This window comes from Ixodes scapularis, unplaced genomic scaffold (assembly GCF_016920785.2).
Source record: "Ixodes scapularis isolate PalLabHiFi unplaced genomic scaffold, ASM1692078v2 PGA_scaffold8__174_contigs__length_109621045, whole genome shotgun sequence".
In the NCBI taxonomy this organism is placed as follows: domain Eukaryota; kingdom Metazoa; phylum Arthropoda; class Arachnida; order Ixodida; family Ixodidae; genus Ixodes; species Ixodes scapularis.
The window spans coordinates 96,098,112-96,117,786 of record NW_024609883.1 but is presented as its reverse complement, the minus strand read 5'-3'; the positions used below and the strand labels follow the sequence as shown (position 1 = coordinate 96,117,786).

General features: G+C 46.4%; 1 protein-coding gene across 2 annotated transcripts in view; it reads left to right on the top strand.

Annotated features, from left to right (window-relative positions):
• LOC8029656 overlaps positions 1-18,515 on the top strand; it is a 161,157-nt gene extending 142,642 nt beyond the window's left edge. The window contains exons 3-7 of one of the 2 annotated variants that reach the window (XM_042286793.1): positions 251-393; positions 4,487-4,610; positions 4,862-5,031; positions 12,219-12,381; positions 13,102-18,515. In XM_042286793.1, coding sequence (XP_042142727.1) covers positions 251-393; positions 4,487-4,610; positions 4,862-5,031; positions 12,219-12,381; positions 13,102-13,342 — 841 coding nt within the window. In that variant the 3' untranslated portion in view covers positions 13,343-18,515. Of the gene's footprint in view, positions 1-250; positions 394-4,486; positions 4,611-4,861; positions 5,032-12,215; positions 12,382-13,101 lie in introns of both variants that reach the window. The other variant, XM_042286792.1, reaches the window with a different exon arrangement.
• Positions 18,516-19,675: the final 1,160 nt, after the last annotated feature.

Sequence of the window (19,675 nt, the reverse complement as noted above, 5' to 3'; positions counted from 1 at the left end):
GTCACGACAATTCAAAATTGCGGCGCCCTTGTGAAAAGGGTCTACTCGTTTCACGGTGCAGCGTGGGAAATATATTCCCAATTTAGCGGTTCAAACCTGTTCGAACCGGTTTGAACCGTTATTTTTTTTCCCTGCGCTGAACCGGAACTGAACCGAAAGCCGTGAACCCGAACCGATAAAATTTTCGGTTCAACACCGTGTCCCTCGGTGTGACGCCTCGTGTTTTCTCTTCTGCCGGCGTCGCGTGCAGGCAGCTGCGGCACAACTTCGACTGCCTGCTCAACTACACGTCGAACTGCCTGGCGGTGGAGCAGCGGGACCACAAGGCCCGCATCCTCAGCACGGCCAGACAGTACACGTACGCCACCTGCGAGGACCAGGACGCAGTCCAAGGCAAGCGGTCTTCCCCACATTCGACCTCTCTCCAATAACGAGCGCCATCGGGGGGCTTGTCTGCGAACTACGAATGAAGGGCTGCCCGACATGTCTCCACCCGTCAGAATGCATTGGTGTCGGTCGGTTGTATCGGTTTTCATTGCCTTTTATGCCCCATATTTCCAATGCAAAAAAAAAAAAAAAAGACGCGCATAGATAGGCGCTGACAACGTTGGTCGTGCGGAATGGTGTACGTATGGGCAGAAGCTTACTGGAAGGAAGAAATGTCTACTAGAACGGGGGGAGGGGGGGGGGGGGCATATTTTCCTAGCCCCCACCACAGCCGTTGCCCCCCTTCTCCTAAAGACTTCTGATGCCTTTGTAACTTGTATGTCCCGGAATATTTTTCGATATTTAGTCTGTCCTAGCGGCGTAGTTAGCTCCGTTGAGTGCGCTTGTCGCCGCGCACCGGTGCACTGGGGAGAAACCACACCCGCGGAGAGGACGTCGCGGTCCCGGATATCTCGCTTTGCTTTCCTAGGTGAAAAGCGCTCCTTCAGACTGACATGGTGCACTCGCACACATTACAACGCTAGGCATAAAAAAAAAGAAAAAGGAAAAGTTGGATTTTGGTGTGGCAGCTCTGCTCTGCAGTATAACATTAAAAAATAAATCGCTGCTAGTATGTATTGTGGACGGCATACCCTGAGGAATGATGTACTTCAATGGTTGTGACTTTTTCGTTTTATAAATATGAAATTTAGGGAACAGTAGTTAAGTATAGCAAGGTTTCTTCTAAATAACCGTTGTTAAGGGCAATAAGGTGTCACTATAGCTTTTTTGTGTCAAATCACTAGTTTAGTTACTATCTCTATGCTGGCCTCCAAATGTTTGAGGGAGGCTTCAGACCAGATTGTTTTTTTCAGTGAAGTTTATGTTAATACTGAATTAGCTTTAGCATGGAGGAATGAAAACTTTGGAATATATTTAACAAGTGCAGTTGCTTGTTTTAGCGAAGGCATATGTTATTGCCCACATGCTGATTTTGCATCATAATAAAAACGCTGTAAAATATTATTAATGTGCATAATTTAGTGACAGAGGCTTTCTTCTAAGGGATGCTGTACCCCCCCCCCCCCCCCCCCCCCAAGTTTTATTTTTATTATTCGCCAGGTGATCCAATCTGGTGTCAGATGACTACCCAATCAATATTTTGCTACAGAGTCGCATATATTTTTAATAAAGCAAGAAAAAAAAAAAATCGCAAGTGCTCAAAATCGAAACAAGAGCACAAAGTAATGGCGCAACATGTGGACTAGAAAGAAGGGAGAAATACAAAGGAGGAGAGAGTTGCCAGAAGTCACGTCGCTACACTCGACTATGTTTTTCTTGTTTTTTTCCTCTGCTTCTTCAGTTGTGCAAAGTAGACAACAGTTTTAACATTGTAACGGTCAAGCACATGAGGGGGAACTCCTCGTTCGCAGTAATGCAGCCAGTCGACTGTACATCAGAAAGTTTGCTGCCAATTCCCTGCTGCAAAGGCACTCCCCGGACTCGAAGTCAGGCAGCACCACACATTGGCCACGTTCGCACATGGTGAAGAAATTGTATGCATACATATATTATGGAGAAAGCCTTACTTATCCCATTGAGTAAAAAAGCTGCGTATATGGCCATAAAAATATGATTGAACGGCACGCGCTGCTCAATCATACACACACGGACGACGCTGTCCTTGACGTCCTAGAGGTCTTCCTAGAGGTCGTTCTAGACCTCTAGGACGACCTTTTTGTCCCTTTATGCGAAAAAGCGGCATTTTTGTGCCCGAGAGATGGCCATAAATATGTCATCAAGCATGCACCACTCACGTGAGCTCACACGCACGCTGAAGTGCGGGAGCGTGATGTCACCGCCGGAGCGCCGTGTGCAAAAGTTGCTCCTCGGATTTCATCTGTGGTCGTTGTATGCTTCGTGCAATGGACTGTGAGGCGACCGCGTCTACATCTACGGCCTTGACATTGGCAGCGGCGTTTACACCTACGGCAGCTTCCGCAGGCAAACGTTGCCGCCCACCCAAATGCTCCACAACCTCATTAACTGTCCTCTTCTAGGCATCGTTCTCGACGTTGTCTTAGGTGTCATACTCTAGGCGTCGTTCTTGACATCATCCTTAAGGTCGTCCTAGAGATCGTTCTAGAAGCTGTCCTAGGCGTCGTTCATGACATCGTTCTCTAGTCGTCATCCTCGACATCGTCCTAAACGCAGTTCTGGACATCGTCTGAGAAATTGTCCTCGGCACTGTCCTAATCGCCGTCCTCCTTGACGTCGTCCTAAAGTTTAATATGTCTAGAAATATTATTCTAAAACATTTCTCCTGCGCGGCTATAATGCTTTCGCCTTCCCACACGTAAGCAGTCTTGAGTGTCCACCTGTAATTTTTCGACACCAAGGACGCACTTCGTGCCTGATGTTTGCGTGTGTTTCAAGCTCTTACCAATTTGCGTTCGTAAGCCAAGCGATGGCTTCAGCCAGGAGAAGGGCCGACGAGTCAGCGACGTCTTCGTGCAAATCAGCTTGGTGATCGGGCATGTCGTACGGAATAAATTCTAATTGCTTTGATTGGTAAAAAATTTCTCTTTCAAAGCTAGACAGATTCGCCGGTACCGCGAACGACAGTTCTGAAGTAGAGGTCCCACGACCGTCGCTCGGCACCATTGCTTAGTTCGCTCCGTCCAGCCCGCCACTCCTGTGATACGACGCCATGTTGAAAATTACACAGTGCATGTGCCTCCAGTACTCTGCAACTTTTATTTTAGATCAACATATTTGCAGCTTTCTAGAAGCCACAAAAACTGGTTGTCATAATTTTTCGATTCTTAATTCTTAGCGTGTGTCTTTGATGATGCACAACTTTGATTATATTTGGTCATTGTGTCTAAATGGCACATGACCACAAGGAAGAGAGTGAGCGCGACTCAAACCGGCCAGTTCTCGATCAGCGATTTTCAGGAGGAAAAAATATAAATTTAGAGCTGCAAGTTGTGTTTTGGGTAGCTGGACTGTCATTTGTCATGTGCAAATAAGCATCTTGGCAAGCAAAAATACTCAGTGTCCATTTAACTAAGGGTTGCAGTTTTGTTCCAATGTTTAAAATTTTAAGAAAACACCCAACATTGTGCTTAAAAATATTCTATTTGTCATTATTTTAGTGGAATATCATTTGCTTTAGTTTCAATTCCATGTCTCAAATAGGCAATAGCACAGTATGTTCATGCTGTGTCCTTCATCAATTAGCTTGTGTTTCGAAAGTGGCCTGAACAATTGACCGTTTTAAGCCAAAACAATCACACCCCTCACGGCATTCTTTACGATATGGCTGGTGCTAGTTACTATACTTAACGGCTAGATGAGAGTTTAAGGGAACCAAGCTGCCTGCTGTGCATTGGATGTTAATGACTGGTTGCACAATATTGGGAAAGCAAAGAAGGCACTCACCTTCAGTTGGACAGGCCTACACATGAAAGCTAATGTAGGATTTGAAGTGGTATGAGTGATAATGAAGCATGTGCTCGTGCTCTAACAGTCATTTTTGCTGCTCCAAATTGGAATGTCGGACTTGGCACAATATAGAATGTTTGTTCTCTCCAGAGTTGACTTTTGGTCGCTCTAAAAAGTACTCTAAAGTTACTTAGATGAGAAACGTATCACTGAAGGTTTCCTAAGCGGGCTGTCCCCATTCCGATAAAAGAAGGACAAAACAAATTATCTTACAAAAGTGTGTCACTGTGATTCTCCGAATGGGCATTGCCTGGGAGAATAAATAATGAGAAGCACAAGATTAAATTTTTGCGGTGCGTTTTTGGTGTACATTGAGGGCGACCTTAAACCACCTGTTCTCGTACGACTGAGGCGACAACAGATTTTGTGGGTCATAGCACCAGTTTTTAACTCCACAACCAAGTCTAAATTAACTTTAATTAAACCATATATTGCCAGTGAACTCAAAATTGCTGCTTGGACCTAAATGCTTTTCTCAGCTTTGAGTCTGCCTCCTTGGTGTGTCTTTGCGGAAGATTGTGAGGTGGTGTTCCTTCTTGACGACGACGCACAGAGCACTGGAAGGACAACGCCTGCTTCCAGAGCCCCGAGGTGCAGCGCTGCAACAGCGACTTTGAGAAGCAGCCCAGGAAGCAGGTCAACACCGGGGCAAGCTTCCCCTCAGTTGACCAGTGCGGGTCAGTGCCTCCTCCCGTCTGCTCACAGTATTCTAAGCACCTTGCTCAGTGTTACTTTTCAAAGGTAAACGCTCTGTATGCCAGATGGCACTAGCAGCACCATCTGTGACATTGGATGGCTAGTGGTGCCATCTATCACATTGGATGGCCAGTGCTGCCTTCTATTACATTGGATGGCCAGTGGTGCCATCTATCACATTGGATGGCCAGTGGTGCTAGCTATCACAGTGGGATGCCGCAAAACGTTGCAGGCGCTTCATGGTGCTCCAGAACTGTCTCCGGCGTGCTGTGAGCATGGTGTGCAAGAAGCAGGACTGGCAGTTCCTGGGCCTCTACCTCTACGACAAGGACAACAGGCTGGCAACTGTGTGTAGTGCCGACTACCGGCCGCCCAACGTCGTCGACGCCGTCCCCACCCCAGGTGAGACACCGTTGCCCCCTGGTGCATCCCTGAACCATGACGAGTAGAGTCACCGTATAAGCTATGCTGAGGGTATCGACACTCCGTTCCCCAACAGCCTTCTGGGCGTTACCATTTTGTTGACAAGTCCAGAGTGGGCACTATTGGCAATAGTTAAAATTAGAAAATGTGACTTCCTGAGCTTTAAAGACGGTGTCGAGAAGCTCAAGCAATATAGTTTCGCTTGGTTGTAAACTGTTCTAACCATTGAGTTGTTATAATGTGCACCAGAGGTTCAACTAGTGCTATAGTCGGTGACAGGTTAAGAAAAAAACGGCAAATGCCCCACAAAGGGACAGGTATTCCTATGCGAGCCAACCAAGTCCAAGCGTTTTTGTGACGTCGCGATCTTACGAACCAATCTTGTTTTTCTTCGAACGAATATTTTCAACATGGCAGTGTCGACCTAGCAACCAGATGCCAACTTCTCACAGCGATTATCCTGCTCTTTGCTATGGTATTTTGTGTACCCGAGTTTACACTGCAAAATGCTAACAGTATTGGCTTTCGTCCGCAGTAGTTTCTGTGCAACGACGTGAGCATCCAGCAATGATATCGCCATTGAAAAGTTGGAGCCGGGCGCCAGACCTAGCACCGCCAGGCTTAGCATCAATTCTTTTGGTTTGCAATCCAAGAGGTGCTGGATCGTTGGACTGATGTCAGCAGAGCATTTCCCGATGTGCCTCGACTGTTCCTCGTCTGTCGATGCTTAATCGGGTAAATTGTCTCTCCGCTGCCTGTAGTTATGCCATCTGGCAAATATGTTCTTTGTAAGTGAAGCTCCAGTGTGGGCTTTGTGTATCAACACTTGGCCGCTCTGAGTTTAACGGTGCGAGGTTGTGAAGTATCAGCTCTCTCGCACTGTCGCTTGAGCCACCCTCTGTAGTTTTGCGGTCACGGGAACCGTATCTTTCCACACTGCTACTGCCTTCCGGAAGGGGTCCCAGTCGATAACCCGGGTTGAGCATGTCCGCCTGGCTCTGCTGCCTGTCGGGAGCAGCAGCCAGATGGGTAATGGTCGGATCCCATAGTGTCCGGTTCGCACCGCCAGTCAGTCACCAGGCTCGAGTCCGCCCAGGTCTGGTCCAGGATAGTGTCCCTCTGACTCTCGTGTAGCCCATGGCACGTCAGGTAAGTGAGGTCGCTTGTCAAAGTCGGGTGCGCCAACGTGAGCCGTTCGCCGTGAAGCACTTCTGTTCAGGTGGTGCACGTTGAAACCACCTGCCAGAAGCCGCTGAAGCCCGAAGATGGACAGTCTTTGTTTTTGTTTCTTTATCGTGCCAGACGAAGCTTCTGTCTTTATAATAAAACTTCGCACTACTTAGAGTGAACATCCACAACTACAAAGAACACCACTCCCCCTTTTGCATGGCCTCGACAGCATGTGTTCTTATTTTCCTATGAAAGTTATTAATTTGCCCTCAGTCCGATCTAATGCATAGATACTTAGACAGAAGGAAGCTAAAGTGGCATCTGATGTCTCTGCTGTATAGATGTGCAATTTGACCAGTGCAGAGCGAATGGAGACGTTTTTAGGGTGAGTCGAACTCTATATGTGTGATTCGTGGTGCAGTGGGATGCCAACAACAGACTTTAAATACCTCAAAAAGCCTTGAACAATGCTTTGAAGTAATGAAGCACAGAACCACGCCAACGAAGTGAGACACGGGAGGTGAGGCATGTACAAGGACAAGTATCCGATTTTACTGCATATGAGTGGTCCTTAAAAGGACCGTTTTGTGGTTTGGGATTGGCCCTCTTTGGCATTGGCAACATGAATCGTCGAAGGGCTCCACGCCAGACAGATCACTCCCGGAAGAAGTGTTGTCTTCATTCAGTGGGACGACGATGGGCTCTATGTGGGCCCTTGTGGCACGGCCACATTTGAAGATTTTCTCCACTTCAACAACGTGCCTCGGAGCATTGTACCAGTTCTCAGCCGTGACCTTTTCAGCTTCTTCGTTGAGCAGCCTCTCTACGTCACCGATCTTAAATGTTGTGTTCCGGGCTGCAACACCTTTCTTCGTTTGTGCCTAAATGAGTTCAATCGGATTCAGTTCGCAGTGGTAGGGTGAAAGTCTGACCACTGTGCAACCAGACCTTTCTACAGCATTATCTACAAGGTACTTTACATGCTGTGGCTTGACCGGCGCCACAATGTCGAGGAGCTGCTTCTTCAGCATCTTGGGGTCCCACACAATTCCTTCGGTGTGAGCCGCTCCTGGATGACCTACTTGCAGGAATTCGTCATCCGCAATGCATCTGACGGCCGAGAATGGTACGAAGCATTGTCTATTACGATGACACTCACCATCGGCAGTTTTTTAAAGCACCGTTGAACCATTTTTTGAACCGGATGCCATCCATTTCCTCGTGGTAGTCGCCATCTCTTGCCACGGAAGACGTCCAGGCACTCAGCGACGAAGCCGTCCTCGCTGCCGACGTGCGTGATGATGAAGCATTGGCCCTTCTCCAACGGCTGCTTCAGGCCCGTCGTGGGGCCTCGCATGAAGGCGTTGTGGGACGAGGTCACGGTGCTGTCCACCCACGCAATCAAGACAGTGTGCCCTGGCAACACACGTCTCGTCCAGGTAGAAAATTTTGCGGCCCTCTTGCCTGTGATTTGCAATGTCCCGGAAGTATGTCTGCTGCCACGCGACAATGTCGTCTCGATCAATCACGCGAGAGTTTTAACCCCTCTTTTCTCGCCTGAAGCCGATGTCACGGAGAAGACGACGCACTGTCCACTTCTTCAGCAAAGGGAGTTCAGAGCTTGCGCTCAACTCGGCCGTTATCTTTTCAACCGTGGGTAACTCGTTCCGGCGAAAAAAAAAACACAATATAGGCACAATCTCAACGCACATAGCACGAAGTCGCCGTACTTGACGGTACGCCGCTTCTTGCCTGCACTTGCTGGGCGCTTCCGGGCGGGTGTCGCAACTTTCCCATCATTTGCCTTTGCCTCCTTCCTGATCTCGAGGATGCTCGATACGCTGACAGCAAGCGGCCTGCCGACAGCCTTACAGACCTCACTCAAGTTGAGGTCAGGCTCTGTGTGTCGCATCCAAACATGAGCGTTCAGGATCAGCTGCTGTTGACAGCTGTCCGAGATACGCCTGCTCTTATTCTTCTTGTACCAACGCTTTGGTGTAGCTGATGTGGCCGCACCAGGCTCTCTCGACCAAGAAGAATCCGAAGAATTGCATTCCACAGCTTCTTCGTTGGGATCCATGTGGAAGACAACGACGGAGGCAGACATTGACCACTTTGTGAGTCACCGATTCGTCCAAACCCAAGAAGCAAAGGGTTTTTCTGTTCAATAAACCAAATAAGCCTACACAATTCGCATACAAAGCCTAGCATACGAAGAAGAAACATGAATGTTTTATTAATTACAAAAACTAGAATAGTCCTTCCTTTTTTTTATTTTTTTTTTTTCTGGGAAAAAGGTTTCTTTTTTTTTTTCGTCAGTTGGAAGTGCTGGTAGAAAGGACTGGAAGTCAGTTGTTAGACGGGTTATTAGACATGACTTCTTTCCATTAAACATGAATGCCTCTGTTGAAAATAAATAATTTTATCTCTTTTAGGTGTACTGAATGAATCAAATGAATAATGTAGTTGCCTAAAATATGTCTTCTGGGTAGGGAAAGAGCGGCGTTGCTAGGGGGCTATGTTCTCGATGGCGGGGGCACTTCAAGCGGGTGCATTACGCTTATGGGTGGAGCTGCAACATTTTTCTTAACCTGTCACTGACTATAGTGTCTACATGACTTCTGGGATGCAAATTGCAGCAGACTGCAACCAGTCTAACTTTGAGGTGCAGCCTGCGTTTGGTCTCTTTTCCGGAAGATAACAAGGGTCACGTTTGTTATTTGGGTCGTAGCGAGCTAGTAGTATGCACCTTGATGAACATTGTACGAGTGTAATCGCTTTCCCAGGCAAAAATCAGTCCACTTCCAGCTGGATTATGGAACTGGAAATGAGGCAGTCCAGCTGGATTCCAGCTGGGTCCAGTTGGATTCCAGCTGGGTCCAGTTGGATTCCAGCTGGGTCCAGTTGGATTCCAGCTGGGTCCAGTTGGAATCCAGCTGGACCGCCTCATTTTCAGTTCCATAATTCAGCTGGAAGTGGACTGATTTTTGCCTGGGTTAGTTGCAATGATTCTCTTCATCAGTGAACAATGTTAAACTTTGCACTATTTCAAGCCCAAACTTGTGTTCCACAGCAGGTGTGTAAAGACAAGCTACAAACCTAAGCAAAATCATAATTGAAAAGAATTAAGAGTATGTTTAAGGCACACCAGCATTTCGATAATGCTAATATATTGCTAGTATGCCAGCCCTATCATCACTATATAAAAATGACCCCTTAGTGGCTAAAAACATCCAAAATGCGAAAAGAAAGTAAGTGGGCTACGAAAGGTCTCTTAGTATTGTTTCATTCGCCGGCCAGCTTTTATCGGGCATTTGTTTTCTTGCTTCTCCCTATTTATAACGATGTGGAGCGTGCGCATTATGTTTTTAATGCTAATGCGTGAGCAGAGGGAATAGAGCAACTTATTTATTTCAAATTGGTCTATAATTGCTTGGCCTTCAATTTATTTTGTCTGCATGCACAGGGAGTTACTGATCCAGTGTTGCTACATAGTTCTTGACGTCTCTTAATTTCAGATGCCATTCGTTTGTTTGTAACTTAAACCCCCCCTGCAGAAAAATTGCCTATGCTGTGTTTGTGCAAACAGTGTCCAGCAGTGTGCATAAATGCATGTGAGAATCTACTTTAGCACTGTGTTTAATGCCACAAATATTAAAAAAAACATTGTAACTGACCCAATATTTTTGTCTAAGTGACTGAAAAATGTTCCAAACTATTTAATAGGCAAGAATCATTTGTAATAATACTTTCTCTTATAATTAAGTGGAAAGAAAAAAATTCACACGCTTTTCCATATATGAATGCCTTACTGGAACATGATTTCCGACTGGTTGCTGTCTGCTTCAATTTGCAACAGCACTCTAGCTCGAGCTGAACCTCTAGCATACATTATAACAATCTCTAGGGTTCTGACATTTCTGGAGGACGGAAAAGCATTTCTTGTGGTTTCAGTTAAAGCTTCAGACGACTGGTAACAGTGATTTTAAGCAACAGGGTGCCTGAAGTGTTGTCAGTCTATTCGGTGGCTCTAGTCTGGCGCACCCGTGAACCACGGCAAGGCGTCCGGCACTAGTCACAGTCGGTTTTGACAGCTATCCAACTGGTGAGCACAACTCCCTAAACTAGGTGGTGCAACGCAACTTAAGTCTGGTTCAGACATTTTCGTTTAAGTGCAACCAATTGCGCACGAATGACTCCTTGCTTTCCACTACGACACATTGTATGGAGCTGAAACGTGGCGGCACGTGTGTGCAGATAGCACTTGAATGCTCCCAGGCAGATCCTGAACTAGACTGAAAGCTTTGCAGTAACCTGCGAGGTCAAACATACATACTGTCTGTGAGGGATAGTCGCTCGTAATGTCGAAATTATTTAAGTGCATGGTGAAAATAATGATGCACAAAAAATCAGGTAGGATATGCAGACCAAAAGTGGGCCCCGCTTGCTTGATAGACGACGGCAGTGTGTTAAATCTAGGGTTGTGCTAATATTCGAAATTTTGAGTAGTAGTTCCGAATAATGCACTATTCGATATTCGCTTCGAAAAGAACTGCACTATTCGCGTTTTTCGAAGTGTTGATTGCGGCGGGTTAGCCCCGTTGAGTGCGCTCCTTACCACGGACTGGTGCGCTGCGGAGAAGCCAAACCTATGGAAGTGAGCTCCCCGGGTGTTCCTTCTCTGCATTACATCGGTGCTCGGTAAGAAGCGCACTAAACTGGGTAACTTGCCGCGATGAACAATATTGATTCGTAAATAATTGCGTGCTTGGAAAAAAAGCATACATTCAAAGCGGGATGGTGCACCTGTGCCGACTGTATTTGAAAATAAATGGTAACTTTGTGAATGTGTATATCTACATTGTAGTAAAAGTTTCAAAATTAAACTTTTAGGCAAGAGTATACTATGTTAGGCAGAGATGCTTTTACAACCTCTGTTCATCATGCGCGATTAATTCCTTTTTAACTCGAGATTAAAGGAAGAATATTTTACATAGCAAGATTTGTAAATTCCCTCAATTAATATAGTTGGCCATCTCTATAGGATTCATTTTATGTCAAATCCATCGTTTACTTGTCCTCCCAAAACATCAGACCTTCTGAGGTCACAGTTCCTAAATATAGATAGATTAAACTTAGCTTATAAATGAACAAGTGGAATAACCTTCACAGGTTTTGCTGGGTTTTTGTCTAACCATTATGCAATAGTAGTGAATGGTGTGGAAAAACTATTCGATATTCGAATAAAAAATATTCGGCCAAAACCACTATTTTCTTCGAACTCAAAATTCACTATTCGCACAAGACTAGTTAAATCGTAAGCAGTCGTAAGGACCCGGATGGCTCCAGTCAGAAGAACTGGAGTACATCCCATTTCATTTAAATAGACAATGTTTTTAGCAGTAACAGTCATAAGCGGTCGTGACAAAGTCGGTCATATTCCGACACAATCGCCTGAACCAGCCTTTACATGCGACGACGTTCACTCTTTTAACCGCTTACCGCGACAAGCCTTGCTCAACAAAAGCAGTAAATTCTAGGGTTGTTCTGGAGCTAATCTTTTTAGCGGTTCTGTTTCGCTGGGGATCCAGAACTAAATAGTCACTCGTTAATTCAGAAAATAGCTGCTGTGATGTGTCTGTACCTTCCCCATGTCCTTTTGTAGCTCCAAGTCACTTCAGAGAAATGGCGCGACTTGGTGCAAGCACTTCATCTTTCTGATGTCATGAAAAGCAAAGAGCATCCGTCGGCAATCTGCTTTTTTTTTATTTATTTTTTGTCATCGGCATTTGCGAATGCCCAATATATCATGGTATGTTAGGTGTTGAGTTGGGCATTGTCTTTTGTGGGCAGGACTTCTCCCATAGTTTTTGAGTTGTAACAGGCTATGCTTCGCGCCAAACACGTTCCGTGTGAAACAAAGCGCGGGAAGCGCGCCGTGAGCTCGTTCGCGAAGGCCGTTGCTGAGACGGGTGTGCACCCTGTCTGCTCAGCAGCAATCTCCGCGGCCTGCGTGACGCTGGTGCAAAAGGACGTGGACGTCTGCGGGGACCGCTACAGCCGGGCGACCTCAGGCCTCCGCTCCAAGGCCCACGGGGGCCGCAAAGCCTCCAGCCGCGCCCCCATCTCGGACGAGGAGAACAAGACCAAGCTCTGCTGGTGAGTTCCACTTCAGAGGGGTCGCACTTCAGGTACGGTACCTGCAACGCGTCTGCTACTGATCTGTTCACCGCGTCCTCGATTGTGGTTCCTCAATTTCCTGCCGACGGCGTTGTAGAGGCGTCGTGCTCTTGTCAGTCAGAATCCTGGTGGTGACACAGTAACAGATGTGGATGTGGCAGCCAGGAGTTGGGACGCTGCAACGACGGCGATGCTCCCGTTTGCTCGTCTTTTTTGCCAGGACTTCTACAATGTCTGCCAGGATCGCGACATCCGACGGCATGGCATTGTGCCTCCTGCGATGCAATTTGTCGTCGCTGCGGGACCAGTTTCGACGTGCAGGCAGTATAGGATACTAAACAGGCTGGTTGGAGTTGCGATCTAGGCACTGCGATGGCAGAGACAACTTCCGATGCTGCATCTGCACAGCATCACGCATGTGTGTTCAAATGTCACAACGCGGTGTTGGCTAGCGAACTCTCGATCGCTTCACCCGCGCCATTTCAACAACACTAAACACTCATTTAAACAGTGGGTGTTTGACTGTGCTTGAGTATGTTGTGAGGAAGGGTTGCATTCCTTGTATATTCTTCGTAATAGCGGCTGCTACTCATATCTACCCCGAGCGATGCGAGAAACTGAATACCAAGCTAGGTGGGCGCCTGGGCGAGGCATCAAGGCCAGTGCCGAGGCTGAGACATTCCGTGCCTATTTTTACAGCGCATTCGGAGAGTATGGCCACTGCCTGCGGACAGCGGTCAAGGTCAAGTGCAGCCAGGACCGCAACGCCCTGGTGGAAAGCATCCTCCAGCAGACGCTGGACTTTGTAGGACATCACTGCGACAACTACTATTATGGCTCCAGCCTGTGTTCCCGCGCCGGCGCCTTGCCGCCCCCGCTGTCGGCGTCGCTCGCCGCGCTTCTGGCCGTCTTTGTCGCGCGCTTCTGCCTGCGACACTGACGGGCGAGGTGGCAGTACGACAACGATGTTCCGCGGGAGAGGTACCGTGCTTCAAGGTGCAAGCGGGAACGCCCAGATGGACTGTGAAATGAAGACAAAAAAAGCCTCTGCAGGGTTCAGCGTGACATAGCGTGCGGCCACCAACATCCTATGGATCTATCGCGGAGGTCGTGAATGTTGCACGAATGTCCTGTCCCGCCGACGTCCCACGGATGTCTTTCCGACGTCGTAAGCATTGTGTGAGCGTCCTCGGATGTCTTTCTGACGTTGTGAATGTTGCACGAACATCCCACATGTCTCACTTACGTCGTGAATGCTGGATGGACGTCCCAGAAATGTTTCGCTGACGTCGTGAACATTGCATAGATGTTTCACGGATGTCTCGCTGATGCCGTGAACATTGTATTAACGCCCTACTGGTATTTCGTTGACATCATGAACGTTCCATGGACGTCCCACTAATGTTCTGCTGACGTCATGAACATTGCGTTAATGTCCTGCAGGTGTGTCGCTGACGTCGTGAACATTTCCAAATGTCCTAATGATGTGATAAACATTGCATGGATTTCTTAAAAATTTTTCATTGATTTCATGAGTGTTGCACGAGCATTCCGCGTATGACTGGGAAGATGTTCGTAGCATCGGACGGGTGTCCCGTAATTGTTTACGCTTTGGGGATGTTGAGTGGATATCCGTAGAACGTCGGGGGAGATATGCGTGGGACGTCGGCGTGGGTCTGAAAGATGTATGCTGTGCAGGAGGGTTTGGAGTGGAACCCAAGGAGTGACGGAACTATGGTGCAGAAAAATCTGATAATTTTGTTTTTCTTGGTTTTGTGAATGAAATATGACCGTGCTATGTGTTTTACGTAATATCATTACCTGCGCATACTGCATAGAACATTGGAAGTGGTTCATCGAAGCTTGCACATCTTTTATGCTCTGTGACTAAATGGGATTTTTATAGTTCACTTCTTGCAGACATCTTAGAGGTTGGCCATTGCAGGCGGGCGACCTCGGAGATGTCTGCCAGTATATTGTTTACTTTTTTTAAACAACTTTAACAGCTGCATCAGGCTTGCTTTTAGTACCCGAGAAAACTTTATCTGTTCAAAATGCTGCTACGGAAGCAAGGCTTACATGAAACTTGTCTTCGACTATCGAATAACAACCAAACACCAATGTGAATCTAATTCCTGGCCACACAGATAAAAATTGTAATCGGAGCTAAGATCAGCTTTGATTTTTGTATTGCAGCCTTGGTGTTTTTTTCATAGTAAGAAAAGTTCTCATGGCCAACTTTTCTGCATAAACTCAAAGCTCCACGGAAAGTGTTCTAACTTGCACAGTCAAACCAGTTTGGTTACAGAATCTTTTCATGAAATATTTGGTTTCAAAAACAAGAAGCTGGATGGACAGCAAAGACACACATCTTACAAAAGTGATGGAATCGAGCAGTATGTATGTTAAGGTATATGTACACAGCATTTTTTTTTTATCAGCATGTTCACTTTGCAGGCACGTCTCAAGTCATCTTCGATTTCACAAGCTATCGTTAGGTGCAGCTCTGAAAGCAGAATGTCTTTCAGTGAACATGAAGTCACTCGCCTGCGAGAAATTCTCGCTCGAATAAGAGGTTTGTGCAATGACGGAATAGTTGAGTGGTGATTTGAGCCGTGAAAATTAGCAAAGATTATTTTCTGATTAGCCGAAAGCTTGATGTAGCGTTGTTTCATGTTTTGTTCTGACACAACAGAAAAAAAAAAAAAAAAAAAAGCTGTCCTCATTTTTTAATTGTACATCCAGTTTTTGAGATGAGACTTCGACTCCATATGTTGCCTCTAAGAAATGGGATGCTAACTGTTTTGGCTTGTTTCGACAATATTATGTTGACGTGCGCACCAGTCGATTTCCGTTTATGCCTTTCCGTCCCGATGTTAACCGAAGTGAGTTGTTTGAACATGTTGACTGGTTGAAGACTCTGACTGGTGATGTGAGCTGAGTCTTCTCTATTGTGCACCAAAATGTGTCTCTCGAACAAACACTTTCTCGCTTTTCGCAACTTCTGCCACCCCAAAGAGAAGAGACGTTATCGCTTGCTTACTCTGACAACTCCGCAACGCGCACCGCTTGAGGCAACAATGCCTTTTCACGGTGCTGCCTCAAAATGCTCTCCTCTCAGATTACCAACCTTGTACTCGTTTGCGAACCAAAGCTTTCCATAGCAATGCTCAAAGAAGACGTTTGGTTTGCCCGTCGAAGCCGATACCGACGCAAACTCGTTTCGGCGCGTCGAACACCGTAGCGCAAGGTCGGCAAGTCGTGTTTATCGTTTATGCAAATAACTAGGCCCTTATATTATGCCATCCTCAATACCGGAAACAAATCGTTAGAACCCCATCCTCTCTCATTCGCTGTCGTGCGTCCTCTTTGTGCATATCCGTTAATTATAAGTAGTCGTGCCTTTCTTACAAAGCCACATCAACAGCAATAGTTTTTGTTTTGGAGTGTAGCATCGACTTTGGACACCCCCCAAATGCGGACAATTTCCTTTCGAGTTCAGCACGCGAATGCTATGCTAATCTTACCGCTAGTCAGGGCCTTTACCGACGAACAAACGGCACCAGGAATTCACTGACCTTTGCGCTAGGAGATTGGCAAGTTTCCAATTTTGTAGCCCCAGCTTGAGGTGCTGGAGGTGATAATGGCAAATGCAGATATTTTGTTCATTTTTGCTGTTTCTACATCGCAAATTTTGTTTATCACGAGTGACTCCAAAATAGCAAAACATGCAAAAACTACCAACCTCTAAACAGAAGCTAAATTACGATGCATTTCGAAAGTAAGAGCTATAACTAGATCTCGAGAGATTTGTTCGTTGCCCTAGCTGTGTCACAGAACAGGACGCAAACTTCATAACCTCCCTAACAAACAGTTGAGACTGACTTCCGAGGCTTGCCTCGTCACCGGCATCGCCCGTCTGCGGTCAGTGGACCTCCTAGCTCTGCGTAGCCTCCGGTAGCATTAAATCGTGTCTGTACATACGCCGGTTGTAGTAACTCAGGTCGGGTCCCAGTCGGTAGGACGTAGGCCTAGCTTAGGGAAGATGGCAGGAAACAGCGACTCGGCGACACGACCCTCCGTCTCATCCCTCTCAATGCTCAAGCAGTCTCCTGCAGCCGACCTTTAGCAAAGGACTTCACGATGCGCAATACTGACCGTCGATGGCCGTCCCAAGACACTACACCTGGGTACGGCGATGCCCGCATGGGATTGGTCTGTCGAACTAGACAGCAGGCACTGCCAGTTACGTACAGTAGGCTATCCAGCTTTTTGACGCAGGCAGTAACGTAAAGGGTGGTTCGCATACTTGCGTCTGCTTACGACCAAGTTCTTGCGAGCCCTTACGACGAGAAAACACACTTGCACGCTGGCGCCACATACGAGATGGCCCGGGAATTCCATTTCGCTATGGCGAAGGTTTGGCGATAATTGTGAGATCAAATGTACTTAGTCGCTATGAGAAACAGTTGTTTATTGCATTGTCAAAAGTTTTTCGGGCCAATAGAGGTAGAATGATGCGCAAAATAAAAAAAAGGAAATATACAGAAATTTCAGGTTTTCCACGGCTACCCGATAGATGGCGCCAGTGTGCTCCCTTGTCATAAGAGATCACAAGAGGTTGCGAGGTGCTCGCTCATAAGCAGTTGCAAATGTCCGAACCAGCCTTAATGTGCGGACGTCAGGCAGAGGTCTAAACAACAACACGTTCCCCCGCCATGTTTGCCGGCGGAGCACTTGCTGGAAATCCAGCAGTATGCGCTTAACAAGCCGATTTAGATTTGGTCTACAGACCGCCAGGAATGCTCATTTTCATGCTTAGCTCTCTCTAAAATGAAGTGGGGCGTAGGGTACTCATGCTCACAGTGTACTCGTTCACCACCGAAGGGCCACGGTGCTTTCGGTGGAAAACAGTTTACACGTCCTTCGCTAAGGCCTACAAGTTTGCAGGTTCCAAATCTCTAGGCAGTACTCGCAATAAGCCCTATACAAATGGGCCTCGTGGTAACGTAGTCGAGTGAAAGTGGTAAAATAAAAAATAGGTTATCAAGCTGCGAGCGATGTAGTTCACTGTGAGCACAGCTGTACCTGTTTGATCGGAGGGTCCGACAGCTTGTAACGAAATGCTACGATGAGCTCGAGGTTGCTCGTTTGCGTCACTTTGCACTGTTGCGTCTGTCTGTAAATATGGGATGACTACAACTTGCAAGCTTTTCTTTGTTGTTTTTCGTACAGAGCGGCTGTGAAACTTAAAGTGTTGTTGATGTTGAATTTCTATTCCATGTTTGTGTTAGCTATGAAGTAGTACTTCAGAGTAATTCTGACAGAAAAGACCTTTTTTTGTCGTTTCTTTTTTGTTTTCAGCAATCCCTCCCCTGCAATTCTGTACATAGCACATCACATCATATCACAGCGCCAAGTAGCTCCGGTACATTAGCTTCGAGCTTCTCGATAGTGTAAAAGAATGGGCTTCTAGAAATTTTCCAAACTTCATTTTGAGAGTAAAAAAAAAAAATCTTCCATAGCATGCCGGTAATCTCTTTGTGAAGGGTATGCAGCACATTCATATTTATTGAAGCGTTCTACCCGTCTAGGCAATTTTCTAATCGGTGGCACGTCTTTAGCGTCTTACGATGTGTTAGCTCTTGCATTGTGGCTTTGTCTATATATACATATATTTATGTTGTAAGATAATTTTATCGAGTGCCCTCACAAACTCCGTTGTCCCGCGACGTCTCGTTTTTTTTTCTTTCCTCGCAAGCGGATAAAAGTTACGAAGGTGCCTTTCGGAGGTGAGAGAGAGAGAGCGTGTGCCGTAGCTACGAGATGTAATAATAATAATAGACGGAAGTATTTTTCTATTTTTATACACGCGAGGAGGTGCACACGCCAGCTTTCTCCTCCGGCTACAAATGTGAGAGAGAGAAGACAGTGCAGCAGCTGCACGTTGTGTGTATGATTGCGGAAGCCGCTCGTTCGTTTTCTTAGGTTGTAAGACACTCGACATTCCACGTCCTTGTACACACTAGGGACAAGCATCTTCGCTACTTAGTATCAAGAGCGTTTTTGTGTATGTACACTGTTAAGGGTGAATAAAGGTTTGAGGTTTTTAACTCGTCGTCTTCTTTACTGTTGCGTGCCTGTAATGTACTTACCACGGGGCAAGCATGGATTGGAGGGTGCTTCGGAGTCGTTATGTGGGTTCAATAAAGAAAGCGAAACACAGATTTCGCACCCCACATAAATCAACTATGCATTTGCAGGATGCCAGCGGCGGTGATGGAATGCAAAAGCGTGAAAATCTGATGTTACCTGAATCGAAAAGGTAAACAAAATTTTCTTGAGCCGACGTTCACCTAGGCCTATTTACGAGAAATGGTGTCATGGGTGCCCGTGACATTTATTTTGGTTCTTTATGCAAGGTGAAAGAGTGTTTTCCTCCATCAGACCTTACATTAGACCACACCCTTTTGTGCCAGCAGCTGTGATGTCCCTCCAGCACAACGTCAGTGTTCGCTTTCAATATAGGTGCAATTTGACAACATCAGCTACAAAAAGCAGCAATAAATAAACTCTCACTAGAGTATAACTCAACTATGGTCTGTGAAACTTACTCGAGCCACAATAGTTGTAACTGCAGTGGTTATAGTGTTGGCAGTAGTACCTGGCAGTAATCTGCCAGATACCACTATCTGAAAATGATCTCAATGCGTTTTCACCCCATGCGGTGGTTATTAGCCCCGAGAAGTTCGCGTGGCGCCCCCTTACGGCGAACCGGGGTGACGTCACGGCGAGGAGAGAATTTTTCCCCGACTCTGCTCACTCGCCCTGTGGAGGCTGTGACGACGCTAGCTGACGGCGCGCTTGTTTCTATTTAATTTTTTTTTGTCATGTTTTTCGTAGGAAGTGTAAATTTTGACATGAGCCTTTATTAAGGTATGGCCTGTAGCTACAGGCGAAACTTCAACCAACATTTTAAGCATGGTTGACAGGGCAGGCAACGCATGAATCACAGCATGGTATATGAAAATAAAGAAATATGGCCACAATTGCAGGAGCATCACTATAGATTTACATCTCGCACAATAAATGCTGCCGATGGTCTGAATGAATTGGCAGGTTATGTATATTATTTTTTTGTATCTCTGTTTTTAAACAAGATCGCCGAAGCAGAAAAGCTGCATGCTGTTCGAGCAACACGTTAAATACAGTCTGGGCCATGAAGAGAGGATTACAAGTAAGACAGCCCAAGTGCAGGGGCAAAGTAAAAAAA